This window comes from Marmota flaviventris, chromosome 7 (genome assembly GCF_047511675.1).
Source record: "Marmota flaviventris isolate mMarFla1 chromosome 7, mMarFla1.hap1, whole genome shotgun sequence".
Classification (NCBI taxonomy): Eukaryota; Metazoa; Chordata; class Mammalia; order Rodentia; family Sciuridae; genus Marmota; species Marmota flaviventris.
In genome coordinates, this window is record NC_092504.1 from 54,543,034 (window position 1) to 54,556,472 (window position 13,439).

The window sequence follows — 13,439 nt, forward strand, 5'->3', positions numbered from 1 at the left end:
TACCCAACATCAAGCAGTTACACTTTTTTCTCAGCAGCACATGAATCCTTCTCAAAAATAGATCACATATTATGTCACAGGGCAACTCTTAGACAATATAAAGGAGTAGAGATAATACCCTGCATCTTATCTGATCATAATGGAATGAAACTGAAAATCATCGATAAAAGAAGGAAGGAAAAAGCATACATCACTTGGAGAATGAACAATAGGTTACTGAATGATCAATGGGTTATAGAAGACATCAAGGAGGAAATTAAAAAATTCTTAGAGATAAATGAAAACACAGACACAACATATCGGAATCTATGGGACACATTGAAAGCAGTTCTAAGAGGAAAATTAATTGCGTGGAGTTCATTCCTTAAAAAAAGAAAAAACCAACAAATAAATGATCTCATACTTCATCTCAAAATCTGAGAAAAAGAAGAGCAAAACAACAGCAAAAGGAGTAGAAGGCAAGAAATAATGAAAATCAGAGCTAAAATTAATGAAATCAAAACAAAAGAAACAATTGAAAAAATTGACAAAACTAAAAGTTGGTTCTTTGAAAAAATAAACAAAATCGACAGACCCTTAGCGACACTAGCGAAGAGAAGAAGAGAGAGAACTCAAATTACTAGCATACGGGATGAAAAAGGCAATATCACAACACACACTTCAGAAATACAGAAGATAATCAAAAATTATTTTGAATCCTTATACTCCAATAAATTAGAAGATAGTGAAGGCATAGATAAATTTCTTAAGTCATATGATCTGCCCAGATTGAGTCAGGAAGATATAGACAACCTAAACAGACCAATATCAATTGAGGAAATAGAAGAAACCATCAATAGACTACCAACTAAGAAAAGCCAAGGACCGGATGGGTATACAGCAGAGTTTTATAAAACCTTTAAAGAGGAACTAATACCAATACTTTTCAAGCTACTTCAGGAAATAGAAAAAGAGGGAGAACTTCCAAATTCATTCTACGAGGCCAACATCACCCTGATACCTAAACCAGACAAAGACACTTCAAAGAAAGAAAACTACAGACCAATATCTCTAATGAACCTAGATGCAAAAATCCTCAATAAAATTCTGGCGAATCGGATACAAAAACATATCAAAAAAATTGTGCACCATGATCAAGTAGGATTCATCCCTGGGATGCAAGGCTGGTTCAATATATGGAAATCAATAAATGTTATTCACCACATCAATAGACTTAAAAATAAGAACCATATGATCATCTCGATAGATGCGGAAAAAGCATTCGACAAAGTACAGCATCCCTTTATGTTCAAAACTCTAGAAAAACTAGGGATAACAGGAACATACCTCAATATTTAAAAGCAATCTATGCTAAGCCTCAGGCTAGCATCATTCTGAATGGAGAAAAATTGAAGGCATTCCCTCTAAAATCTGGAACAAGACAGGGATGCCCTCTCTCACCACTTCTGTTCAACATAGTTCTCGAAACACTGGCCAGAGCAATTAGACAGACGAAAGAAAGTAAAGGCATCAAAATAGGAAAAGAAGAACTTAAATTCTCACTATTTGCAGATGACATGATTCTATACCTAGCAGACCCAAAAGGGTCTACAAAGAAACTATTAGAGCTAATAAATGAATTCAGCAAAGTGGCAGGATATAAAATCAACACGCATAAATCAAAGGCATTCCTGTATATCAGTGACAAATCCTCTGAAATGGAAATGAGGACAACCACTCCATTCACAATATCTTCAAAAAAAATAAAATACTTGGGAATCAACCTAACAAAAGAGGTGAAAGACTTATACAATGAAAACTACAGAACCCTAAAGAGAGAAATAGAAGAAGATCTTAGAAGATGGAAAAATATACCCTGTTCATGGATAGGCAGAACTAACATCATCAAAATGGCGATATTACCAAAAGTTCTCTATGGGTTTAATGCAATGCCAATCAAAATCCCAACGGCATTTCTTGTAGAAATAGAGAAAGCAATCATGAAATTCATATGGAAAAATAAAAGACCCAGAATAGCAAAAACAATGCTAAGCATTAAGTGTGAATCAGGCGGTATAGTGATAACAGACTTCAAACTATACTACAGAGCAATAGTAAAAAAAAAACAGCATGTTACTGGTACCAAAACAGGTGGGTGGACCAATGGTACAGAATAGAGGACACAGAAATCAATCCACAAAACTACAACTATCTTATATTTGATAAAGGGGCTAAAAGCATGCAATGGAGGAAGGATAGCATCTTCAACAAATGGTGCTGGGAAAACTGGAAATCCATATGCAACAAAATGAAACTGAATCCCTTTCTCTCCCCATGCACAAAAGTTAATACAAAATGGATCAAGGAGCTTGATATCAAATCAGAGACATGCTGTCTGATAGAAGAAAAAGTTGTCTACGATCTACATACTGTGGGGTCGGGCTCCAAATTCCTCAATAGGACACCCATAGCACAAAAGTTAATAACTAGAATCAACAAATGGGACTTACTCAAACTAAAAAGTTTTTTCTCAGCAAAAGAAACAATAAGAGAGGTATATAGGGAGCCTACATCCTGGGAAGAAATCTTTACTCCTCACACTACAGATAGAGCCCTAATATCCAGAGTATACAAAGAACTCAAAAAATTAGACAATAAAATAACAAACAACCCAATCAACAAATGGGCCAAGGACCTGAACAGACACTTCTCAGAGGAGGACATACAATCAATCAACAAGTACATGAAAAAATGCTCACCATCTCTAGCAGTCAGAGAAATGCAAATCAAAACCACCCTAAAATACCATCTCACTCCAGTAAGATTGGCAGCCATTATGAAGTCAAACAACAACAAGTGCTGGCGAGGATGTGGGGAAAAGGGTACACTTGTACATTGCTGGTGGGACTGCAAATTGGTGCAGCCAATTTGGAAAGCAGTATGGAGATTTCTTGGAAAGCTGGGAATGGAGCCACCATTTGACCCAGCTATTCCCCTTCTGGTCTATTCCCTAAAGACCTAAAAAGAGCATGCTATAGGGACACTGCTACATCGATGTTCATAGCAGCAAAATTCAAAATAGCAAGACTGTGGAACCAAACTAGATGCCCTTCAATAGATGAATGGATAAAAAAAAATGTGGCATTTATACACAATGGAGTATTACTCTGCATTAAAAAATGACAAAATCATAGAATTTGCAGGGAAATGGATGGCATTAGAGCAGATTACGCTAAGTGAAGACAGCCAATCCCTAAAAAACAAATGCCAAATGTCTTCTTTGATATAAGGAGAGGAACTAAGAAGAGAGTAGGGTCGAAGAGCATGAGAAGAAGATTAGAAGGGAAATTGCATGGAAATGGAAGGAGACCCTCAGGGTTATACAAAAGAACATACAAGAGGAAATGAGGGGAAAGGGAAAAATAATACAAGGGGGACAAATGAATGACAGTAGAGGGGGCAGAGAGAGAAGAGGGGAGGGGAGGGGAGGGGGGATAGTAGAGGATAGGAAAGGCAGCAGAACACAACAGACACTAGTATGGCAATATGTAAATCAATGGATGTGTAACTGATGTGATTCTGCAATCTGTATATGGGGTAAAAATTGGAGCTCATAACCCACTTGAATCAAAGTGTGAAATATGATATATCAAGAACTATGTAATGTTTTGAACAACCAACACTAAAAAATTAAAAAAAAAAAGAAAGAAACAGCTGGGGGTGGTTTCATGGTTTCCACCTATGGAAATCCACTGCACAGGACAAATAGAGAGAATTAATTCAAAGGTTGTGAACACCATACTTATAAAGGAGTCTTAATCCAGATCAGTCCAAGACACTTTGGAATTTTTTTTTAAATCAGGCAAATATTATGCCTTAACATTGGAAGAGGCCTGGGGTTGTGACTAGGTTGTAGAGTGCTTGCCTAGCACACATGAGGCACTGGGTTTGATCCCTAGTATCGCATAAAAAAACTAACTAAATAAAATAAAAGTATTGTGTCCATCTGTAACTAATTTTTTTTTAAAAGTATGGAAGACAAATCCATTCTAACATGTGCATAAAACCCAACACAAGCCTATAAGAATTATGTAAAAATAAGGTAACATGAAATCACTTAAAAGTTCCTAACTTAGCAACAACTGATGCCAAATATATTGATATTTTTAAAATATCAGGTATACAATTCAAAAAGTAAATAATTATAAACTATAATCAATGAAATTATCATATTTTAAAATGATCAATGAATTATAAAAATGATCAATGAATTCCAAGAGAACACAGAAAAACAATTGAATGAATTAAAAAAATCATTACAGAATATAAATGAAAAATTCAACAAGATAGAAATATTGAAAAAGAACCAAACATAAATCTTGAAAGTCAAAGATAAAATAAATCAAATAAAAGGTCAGTTGAAAATCTTTATACTACAGTAGACAATACTGAAAACAGAACATCAGATATAAAAGAAAAAGTGGCCAATTTGAATATTCAGACAGTACTAAAGTAAAGAAAATAAGCAACCATGATGATAATAATTGTTTAATGAAAGAGTCCATATAGAAGAAATAAAAAAACAAACCCTGAAGTTCACAAATGAGCAAATCTGATGGGAAGAGTAGCTAAGCAAATGAGAAATAGGACCACATTAAACATAAATGAATCAAAATAACAGGAATTAAAAAACATCTCTTTGTAATGACATTGAATATAAATTGTCTCAATTCTTTAATTAAACTATATATAGTCTGGAAGAATGGGTTATAAAACAAGACCAAATGATATCTTGTTCACAAACAACACACCTAACAGGTAAAAACAGCCATAGGCTGAATGTAACAAGATAAAAATTGATACATAATGCAAATGGAATCAGAAAATAAGCAGGATTATCTACTCTTATCTGCAAACAGACTTCAAGCCAAAATTAATCAGAAGAGAAAAAGCTGGTCTCTTCATACTGGTAAAATAAATAATCCAACAAGAAGATATAACAATTATAAATATTTAAGTCATAAACATGGATCCAACTAATTACATAAGAGACACTAGTCCAATGGAAGCCTCAGTTAGATCTGAATAAAATGATTCTTGGTAATTTCAACACAATTGTCTCATCTTTTGATAGGTCATCCAGACATAGAATAATTAGAAATCTTTGGACCTGAAAAATATTATCAGTCAAATGAACTTATGGATATCTATAGAACATTTCATTCAACAGCATCTGAATATACTTTATTCTCAGCAGCTCAAGAAAATCTTCTCCAAAACAGACAATATTTAAGGCAACAAAGCAACTCTCATCAAATACAAAACAAGTGGTATTACTTATTATATTGTACCAGATCATAATTGGATGAAATTAAAAATCAACATGACAGAAACATACAAAATCTATATGAACATATGGTGATTGAACAATCTCTATTGTATAAAAATGGATTATAGAAGAAATTAAGGGAGAAATTTAAAAATTCTTAAACTCAACTGAGAATAGTAATACAACCTCTGGCACAGAATGAAGGAATTTCTAAAAGAAAAGTTTATAGCTATGAGTTCCTGTATAATAAAATCATGAAGATTCCACATAAAACCTATTTTTTCATTTCATGGCCCTTGAAAAAGAAGAACAAATCAATTCCAAAACCAGTAAAATAGCAACAAGGAAAGATAAACGAATAAGAGAGAGAAAACAGGAAAGAAAGAAGTCAAATTATTAGTTGGTAGATGATATGATCCTATATCTAGAAGAGCCAAATGACTCCAACAAAAGACTGATATTGCTAATAAATGAATTTGACAAAGTAGCTGAGTACAAAATCAACATATAAAAATCAATAGCTTTCTTATATACCAACAATGAGTCTGCAGAGAAAAAAAATCAAGAGCATTATTTCATTCACAATAGCCTCAAAACAAAATAACAACAACAACAACAACAACAACAAATACCTAGGAATAAAACTAACAAAAGTGTTAAAAACCTCTAAAATTGAAGATTGAAATTATAGAAGACATAAAATAAGATGAAAAGACCTCCCATGTTCATGGATAGGTAGAATTAATATTATTAAAATCACCAACTATACAAAGCAATATACATAATATATATATATGTAATCCTCATGAAATATCAATGACCTTCTTCACAGAATTAGGAAAGATAATCCTAATGTTCATCTGGAAGAAAAAAAGACCCATAATAGTCAAAGCAATTATAACCCTAAAAGCAATGCTGGAGGCATCACAATGTCTGATGTCAAATTATACTACAGAGCTACAGTAACAAAAATTATGTGGTACTGACATGAATAAGACATATTGATCAGTAATATAGAATAGAAAACACAGAGAAAACCACACACATGCCAAAAAATATACTTGGAGAAAAGATTGCCTTTTAAATAAATGATGCTGGGAATATTGCAGAAAAATGAAACTATACTCTTTTCTCTTACCCTACACAAAAATCAACTCAAAATGGATCAAAAACCTAGAAATTAGAACCAATATTATACAACTCCTAGGAGAAAATATAGGGTCAACACTCCAGCATATAGGCACAGGCAATGGCTTTCTCAAATAGAACACCTAAAGGTCAGGAAATAATTCCAACAGTAGATAAATTGGAAGGCATCAAATTAAAAAGCTTCTGAACAGCAAAGGAAACAATTAGAATTGTGAAGATATAACTTATGAAATGGAAGAAAATCTTTGATTACACCTTGTGACAAATGATTAATATTTAGAATATATAAAGAATTCCCAAAACTTTACACCAAAAAAATTCAAACAACCCAAATAATCAAAGAGAAAATGAACTAAAAAGATGCTTCTCAGAAGAATAAATATAAATAGGCAACAAAAATATGGAAACAAAAAATGATCAACATCATTACAAACAAGGGAAATGAAAACTACACTGAGATTTTATCTTTCACTAGTCAAAATAGAAGTCATTGAGAATAAAAAGAAAAATAAATGCTGGAGGGGATATGCAGAAAAAAATTTTACATTATTGGAGGAATTGTAAATGAGTACAACCACTAGGGAAATCAGTATGGATAGTTTTCAAAGAGTAAGCATGTAAATATCATATCACCCAGTATACCATTTCTCAGTATTTACCCTAAAGAATTAAAGTCATCTTATAACAGTGATACATGCATACCCATTTTATAGCAGTACAACTCATAATACACAAACTATGGAACCAGTCTAGGTGTCTGCCAATGGATGACTGAATGAAGAAAATGTGGTATATATACACAATGGAGTTTTATTCAGCCAAAATAACAAATAAAATTATGTCATTTTACAAAAAAAAATATGAATGGAATTAGAGTCTTTTACATGAAATAAGTCAAACTCAGAAAGTCATGGGTTGTATATTTTTTCTCATATTTGCAAGCTAGAGAGGAAAAATGGAAAAAATGAGGGTTGATCTCAGGGAAATCAAAGGGAGAGCAGTGGAGAAAGAGACCAATGGGAGGGGGGTGGGAAGGGAAGGGAAATTCCTGGGAAGTTTTATTGGCCAAATTATTCTCTTATATTGTGTACATGTATGATTATGTAACATCAGATCTCATCATTATGTACACTCAAGTGAACCAATAAAAATGTAGGAAAAGCAGAGAAATTATTGGTATGTAAACTAAGAAGAGAACAGCATGTATTTTTAGAGTTTGGAAGTTATGGATATTTTTAAATTGACCCAGTCACTCACTTTTTTTGGAAAGAGATTGTGTAATGACATAGAAGACTCCATTGGCTTACTTGTAGAAATAAGTGTGTGTGTATGTAAGAAATGACATAGAGCCATTAAATAGTAATTCAAGAGAAGATGTTAGAAATTATTATATGTAGACTCTTAATTTATAATTTTATTCATTACTAATGTTAATTTTTTGTGATAAACGCTATAGATAGCACTTGGTTATAATTCTTATTGTTATAGTAATTCACTTGATTTTATTCAAGGATTTTAATTTGGATGATTTTTTAGTTTGGAATTAATAGTACTTATTTCGGTCCTTGTGAGCCCAGAGTAAAGTTACCTGTGCATAGGATTTTTGCACATTTTTATGTTTCCTATCTCTATAGTATTTCATTCCTTACTTTATAATTTGTGAGAGTTTCCCAAGTTTTCCTCTTTAATAGCTCATAAAAACTGGAGATGAACAAACACTAGCATTCAGTAGATTAATATTATGGTTTGGATTTTCTTTTACATAATTCTAACGATCCTAACAGTCCTGTACATGTCCAGAACTATACTGATCCATAATCAGCATTTTCACTGCATTGGAAGGATACATATACTTGAGTAATCATATCTTTGGGCTATTATATGTCTTATCTTTTGCCATGAAATTTTTTTAATGATAATGAAGTTCTATGAGAATGAACTGTGTATCAGTGGCTGTAAAGAACCCTTATTTTTCACCTCATTATGAACCATGGGAGCTCTTGCACCACAGTGGGACTTCCTCTGGCCCTTTTATTGAACAGGTCAACTTGTTGAGTAGCTCATTCACATATAGTGGACATTGCACTACTCCTAGGAACTTGTGACTATTTTGTGATTCCAGTAACCTAGAGCAATGTGTACAACAATATATTCAATATATTTTCTCCCTGCTAAAAATGTTCTTAATCATGTATTGTACAAAGATTTTCTCACTACTACTGTCTTATAAATATACCCTTTTTTTAAACCAATTAATCCCTGACATAGACAGGTCCCAGTCTTTCTTTCTGCAACATTATTTTTAAAGGAAAAATAATTTAATCATATGAAAATTTGGAAGAGCATGAAAAAAGTATGCAATGTTTAAGAACATTTGCCAAAATGATCTTTGGTTCATTTAGAGATACTGTTTGACCAAAATTTGAATTTTTTTCATTGTGGTCTTTTTTTCTGTTAATGTAAGTACATGAATAAATACATGCACATATATAATGTCAATGGAAGATTAAAATTCTTTTGTATATATAAAATTATTTTCTTCTCACAAAGAATGATATTATTATAATCAGTATTTTGCCTTTTAATCTCCAACTAAACTTGTGTTATGACTTAATGTAGTTAAGCATTTATTTGTAAAGTAATTGTACTGGGCAAGATGGTACACACCTGTAATCCCAGCAGCTCAGGAGATTAAGAAAGGAGGATCTCAAGTTCAAAGCCAGCCTCAGCAATGGCAAAACATTAATCAACTCAGTGAGACCCTGTCTCTCAATAAAATCTAAAATAGGGCTGGAAACATGTCTCAGTAGTTGAGTGCACATGAGTTGAATCCATAGTACCAAAAGAGAGACAAAAATAAATATATAAGTAAATAAAGTGATTGTGATGATGTCGTATGTACCAGAATAACTTTTAAGATCATTACTTAATGTATGGCATCACTTAATGTGTTAATTAATTAACGTAAGACATTTTTCCAATATGTATTCTATAAGTAACTGCCATGAACACAGATTACATTCATTTGATTTTTTGTTTGTATAATTACAATTGGTATACTGTGACACCCAAGGCTATTTGCATTGTTAAGAGTAATGATACATTTGGATCTTTGACATTTTGACAAATTTCTGTATTTAAACAATACAGAAATTGTCTGAGAATCTATTTATTAATGGAAAGGCAAGTAATTTGGGGGAGAATTACTTTACATAATTAAGATCAAGAAGACAGTGTTTGTAATATTGGCTTGTATTCTAACCTTGTTTATTCTATTAAATAACACCTGCTACTATTATTCCGTATCATGATCACACTGCTATCTACCTTCTCATCCTCCTCCTCCTCTCCCTGCTCTCTTTCACTTTTATTGACCTGGTCACTTTCTCCTACTGTGAATGGGGAAATCTCTCAAGATCAGAGGTTAATGGTTTAAAACTTGCAATAACTCTGTCTCAGTTTTTAGTCAGAACTTTCACTAGCTTTGGTTTTCTGTTTGTATTGTATGGAACTTATCACAAAAAAAAATAATAATTCTATTGAATATGAGGCTTGAGTAAGATCTCAATATGTTGGTGCCTTAAAGAGATAGAAAAAAAAGAAACTCTTAAGAGATCACATAACAGTATGGCAAGTAATGTTTTCTTCTAAGCATGATATTTATTTAAAATGTTTAAGACTCTTCTGTTTCCTCCTATGAAATATTATCCTATTTGCTGACAGAATGATTTTGTAATTGTAAACTAAAGGGCTGGGCTCAAAAATAAATGACAAGAAATCTTAGATCATCATTATGTTTGCAATTTTCTATGATCATTCTGTCAGGAAATTGTGATGTTGAGGCCTAAGTTTTCCAAGGGAGTTTTTCTGAGGTGTCCTCTAAGATTGGCATATGGCAGAAAGCTCTCTCAAGGTAACATCCCTATCATCATCTAAGATGTAGTGGTCTCACTTCTCAGATGAGTTTGTTCAAATCTGGAATGAAGACAAGTAAAGGCCACACATTCATATCACTGAGAAAAGCAATTACTTTAAAGCTAAAAGGTTGTGAAGAGCTTGAACACTTACAATATAATTTCAGCAATTCCACTTACTCATTTGATTGCCAAAACTGATGCATTTACCTTTAAGCAAATTGATGGAATATCTGTTCTCTAGGTCTTTGGCTGAAAATACAGTGTTGATTTTTCAGAAATCTAGTTTCTGTTATATATGAAATTGTATCCTCTGTGCCTGGCACATATTACCTAATTAATATTATTGGTAATAGAGCTATCATACTGTACCTGGGTGGCCTACATTTACAAGAGAACATCTATGGTAGTTTGTTTCAGCCATATTGTGAGTTTCTATCTCTCAATTTGAATATAATCCAAATTAATGTACACAGCAGTGTTTAGGGTATGCTAAAATGAATTAAATGTAAAAATACCCAAATACTACTATTTCTAAGTGTTAATCCTAACTTTTTGGTACAGTTGGGGTCTTTAAAAGTAGATAACCAAGTTCAGCTTTTCAGAAGGAAAAATAGTTTTATAGAAACAAAAAAGGAATAATTACAACAGCGAATATTGCTATGGGTCCTATGTTTGTACCAAGGACATTGTGTATCAGTATTATCTACTTTTTCCAGGTAACACAATATGAAGTTTGATTATTAATAGATAAATAAGCATAGTCACATGTAAGAGCAACCTCATCCATGTTTACATCACTTGTTATCTGCAGTCTTGCAACAACTTTCTGAGTGGTTCCTCTGCATTGCCTTTCCATCTAAAATCCTGCTTGGTGACTGCATTTTGAAATTTTTCAAAATGGAAACTTTATTCACATTTCTCTTGTGCTTAACTCTTTTCATTGGCTACCCAATGCACTTCACAGATATTTTAAATAACTACTAAGTATCTGGCTTTCACTTACCTCTCTAGCATCATTTGCACTTTGCTGAGCCTTCTCCTGCAGAACTACTCTTGAAGTTCTTGGTAGTTTCCCTTACTATTGTATATGCTTTTCCTTTTGTGTCTTCCTCCCTCCCTCAACCCCTTTTTCTATCATGTGGATTCTTAAAATTCACCTTAGTTATTAAGGCTTTTAGGATTTTTTTAATGATCTTTGCTGGAGGCTTCATTAGTATTGTATGATTTCCTTATGATAACACACACGAATTTATTACTTGTTACAGTCTCTGTACCCAGATGGAATATAAGGTCTGGTTGATGCAGAAACTGTGTCAACTTTATAACTCTCTATATCCAGCACTTATCTCTGGTATATGACAGTCACTTAATAAATATTCTTTGTATTTATTAGAAGAAATGATTGATTCTTTATTATATATTACATAATGAAGGCCTCAATTTTCCTGATTATTCTCAAGGATGCCAGATATCCTACTTTCTTCTGCGACAATAATGAAATACCATTACATGTGATGGCATAGAAATGCCTGGGTCTATAATTGGAAGAACTCTTTATCTTGCTTTTCATATCTCTGAGTTAAACACTCTGAATTAAGAATGCAGAGTCACTTCTACCAAAAATGTTAATCAAACCGAACAAAACAAACAGGAGAAGATTTACCTTAGGGAGGGGTTTGGCAGGTTTACAGTGGAGTCCACCAACAAAGTCAAAATTTGGTAAAAGTGGACGGGGAAATTCTAAATCCCAATAGGATCGAATGAGCCAAAAGTCAGCTTTCCCCATTGTCTCATATATTGTAGTGGGTCTCCCTGAATGGAGAAAAGAGAAGAAAAGAAAATGAGAGACATGTACCTTGAATGCTTCATATATTTGCCTTGAAATGAGTTGGATTTGTGTAGGCAAGGTGTTCAAATGCACGTGTGTATGTGTTTTCTAGAGCACATTTTGCATACTATATTTGATGTTTTACATATGTTAATATGTACATAAACTAGTTGTATGGGTACTTTCTAGTGTTCCATTAGTATATTTACAATAACAAATAATTAAGTTATTAACCTATGCCTCCATAGAAGTAAACACACATTTTATTTTCTCTCTAAATTACGAAAGTAACCTAAATTTTTAGAATCTTTGTGATATCCATTAACAATCAGTGCTCCCATAACTGTAGAGATATCTTTTCTAGGAGTAGTCAGTCTAATTCTTACCATTGAGCAAACCATTCCCTTGATCCTTGATTCAAGTAAACTGTAATGATTTAGTGAGTATGCCTGAATTCCTAGTGAACCTCTACTGCATTTGCCTCATATTAAGAGATTAATAGTATTAACTTGGTAAAAATATACATTTCTGAAAGTAACAGCCAGAAAAGTTATACAAATATTAAAATAGATATTGGTTCTGATGCTTAATTTAGTTCATATTGTCTTAAATGGTAAATGCAGTTTAAGAAATATAGATGTATAAGGTGTGGTTCCACTCTACACCAAGGTTTTAGGCCTTAACACATGATTAGTTTGTTTTTATCAAAGGAATATGAAATACAAGTTATCATAATTTATAACTTTCTGTGCCTGAGATAGAGACACTTTTAACTGTGAAGGAATCTTCACAGCAATGCAAATAAATATTAATTTAATTTCTTACTTAGTAAACAATTCTATTCAAAAGTAAACAATTTCATCCATGGTACATATATATGGTTGTGCTAGAAATACATGTGTATGTTATTAATGTACATATCTATCAACATTAAAACATATAGTGAGTTTAATAATGACTGTCCTTAAAGATGAAAAAATACTAAAATGGATATGTAATTGCTCAGAGAAATATTCAGTGATTCAATTTGGAGGTTATTATTTTCTGAAGCATTTTGAATAAGTAATTGCCACTGGTTTCTAACTGGCCCTATAATATAAGGGCCCTTTTATATTGGTGAGACTACTTGTTCATCTTATATTTTCATTCCATCCTTTTAGTTACAGATAAGAAAGTTCTTCTGATTATATATTCATGCAAGCTCAGCTTCAAAGTCACAGGAAAATTAGGTTTCACA

The 13,439-nt window shown here is 32.6% G+C and overlaps 1 protein-coding gene across 2 annotated transcripts in view; it reads right to left on the bottom strand.

Annotated features, from left to right (window-relative positions):
- The window catches only part of LOC139706503 (UDP-glucuronosyltransferase 2B31-like), a 29,363-nt gene that overhangs the window by 15,173 nt on the left and 751 nt on the right, over window positions 1–13,439 (bottom strand). For both annotated transcript variants that reach the window (XM_071614800.1, XM_071614799.1), the window contains exon 2: window positions 12,038–12,186. In XM_071614800.1, coding sequence (XP_071470901.1) covers window positions 12,038–12,186 — 149 coding nt within the window. The remainder of the gene's footprint in view (window positions 1–12,037; window positions 12,187–13,439) is intronic.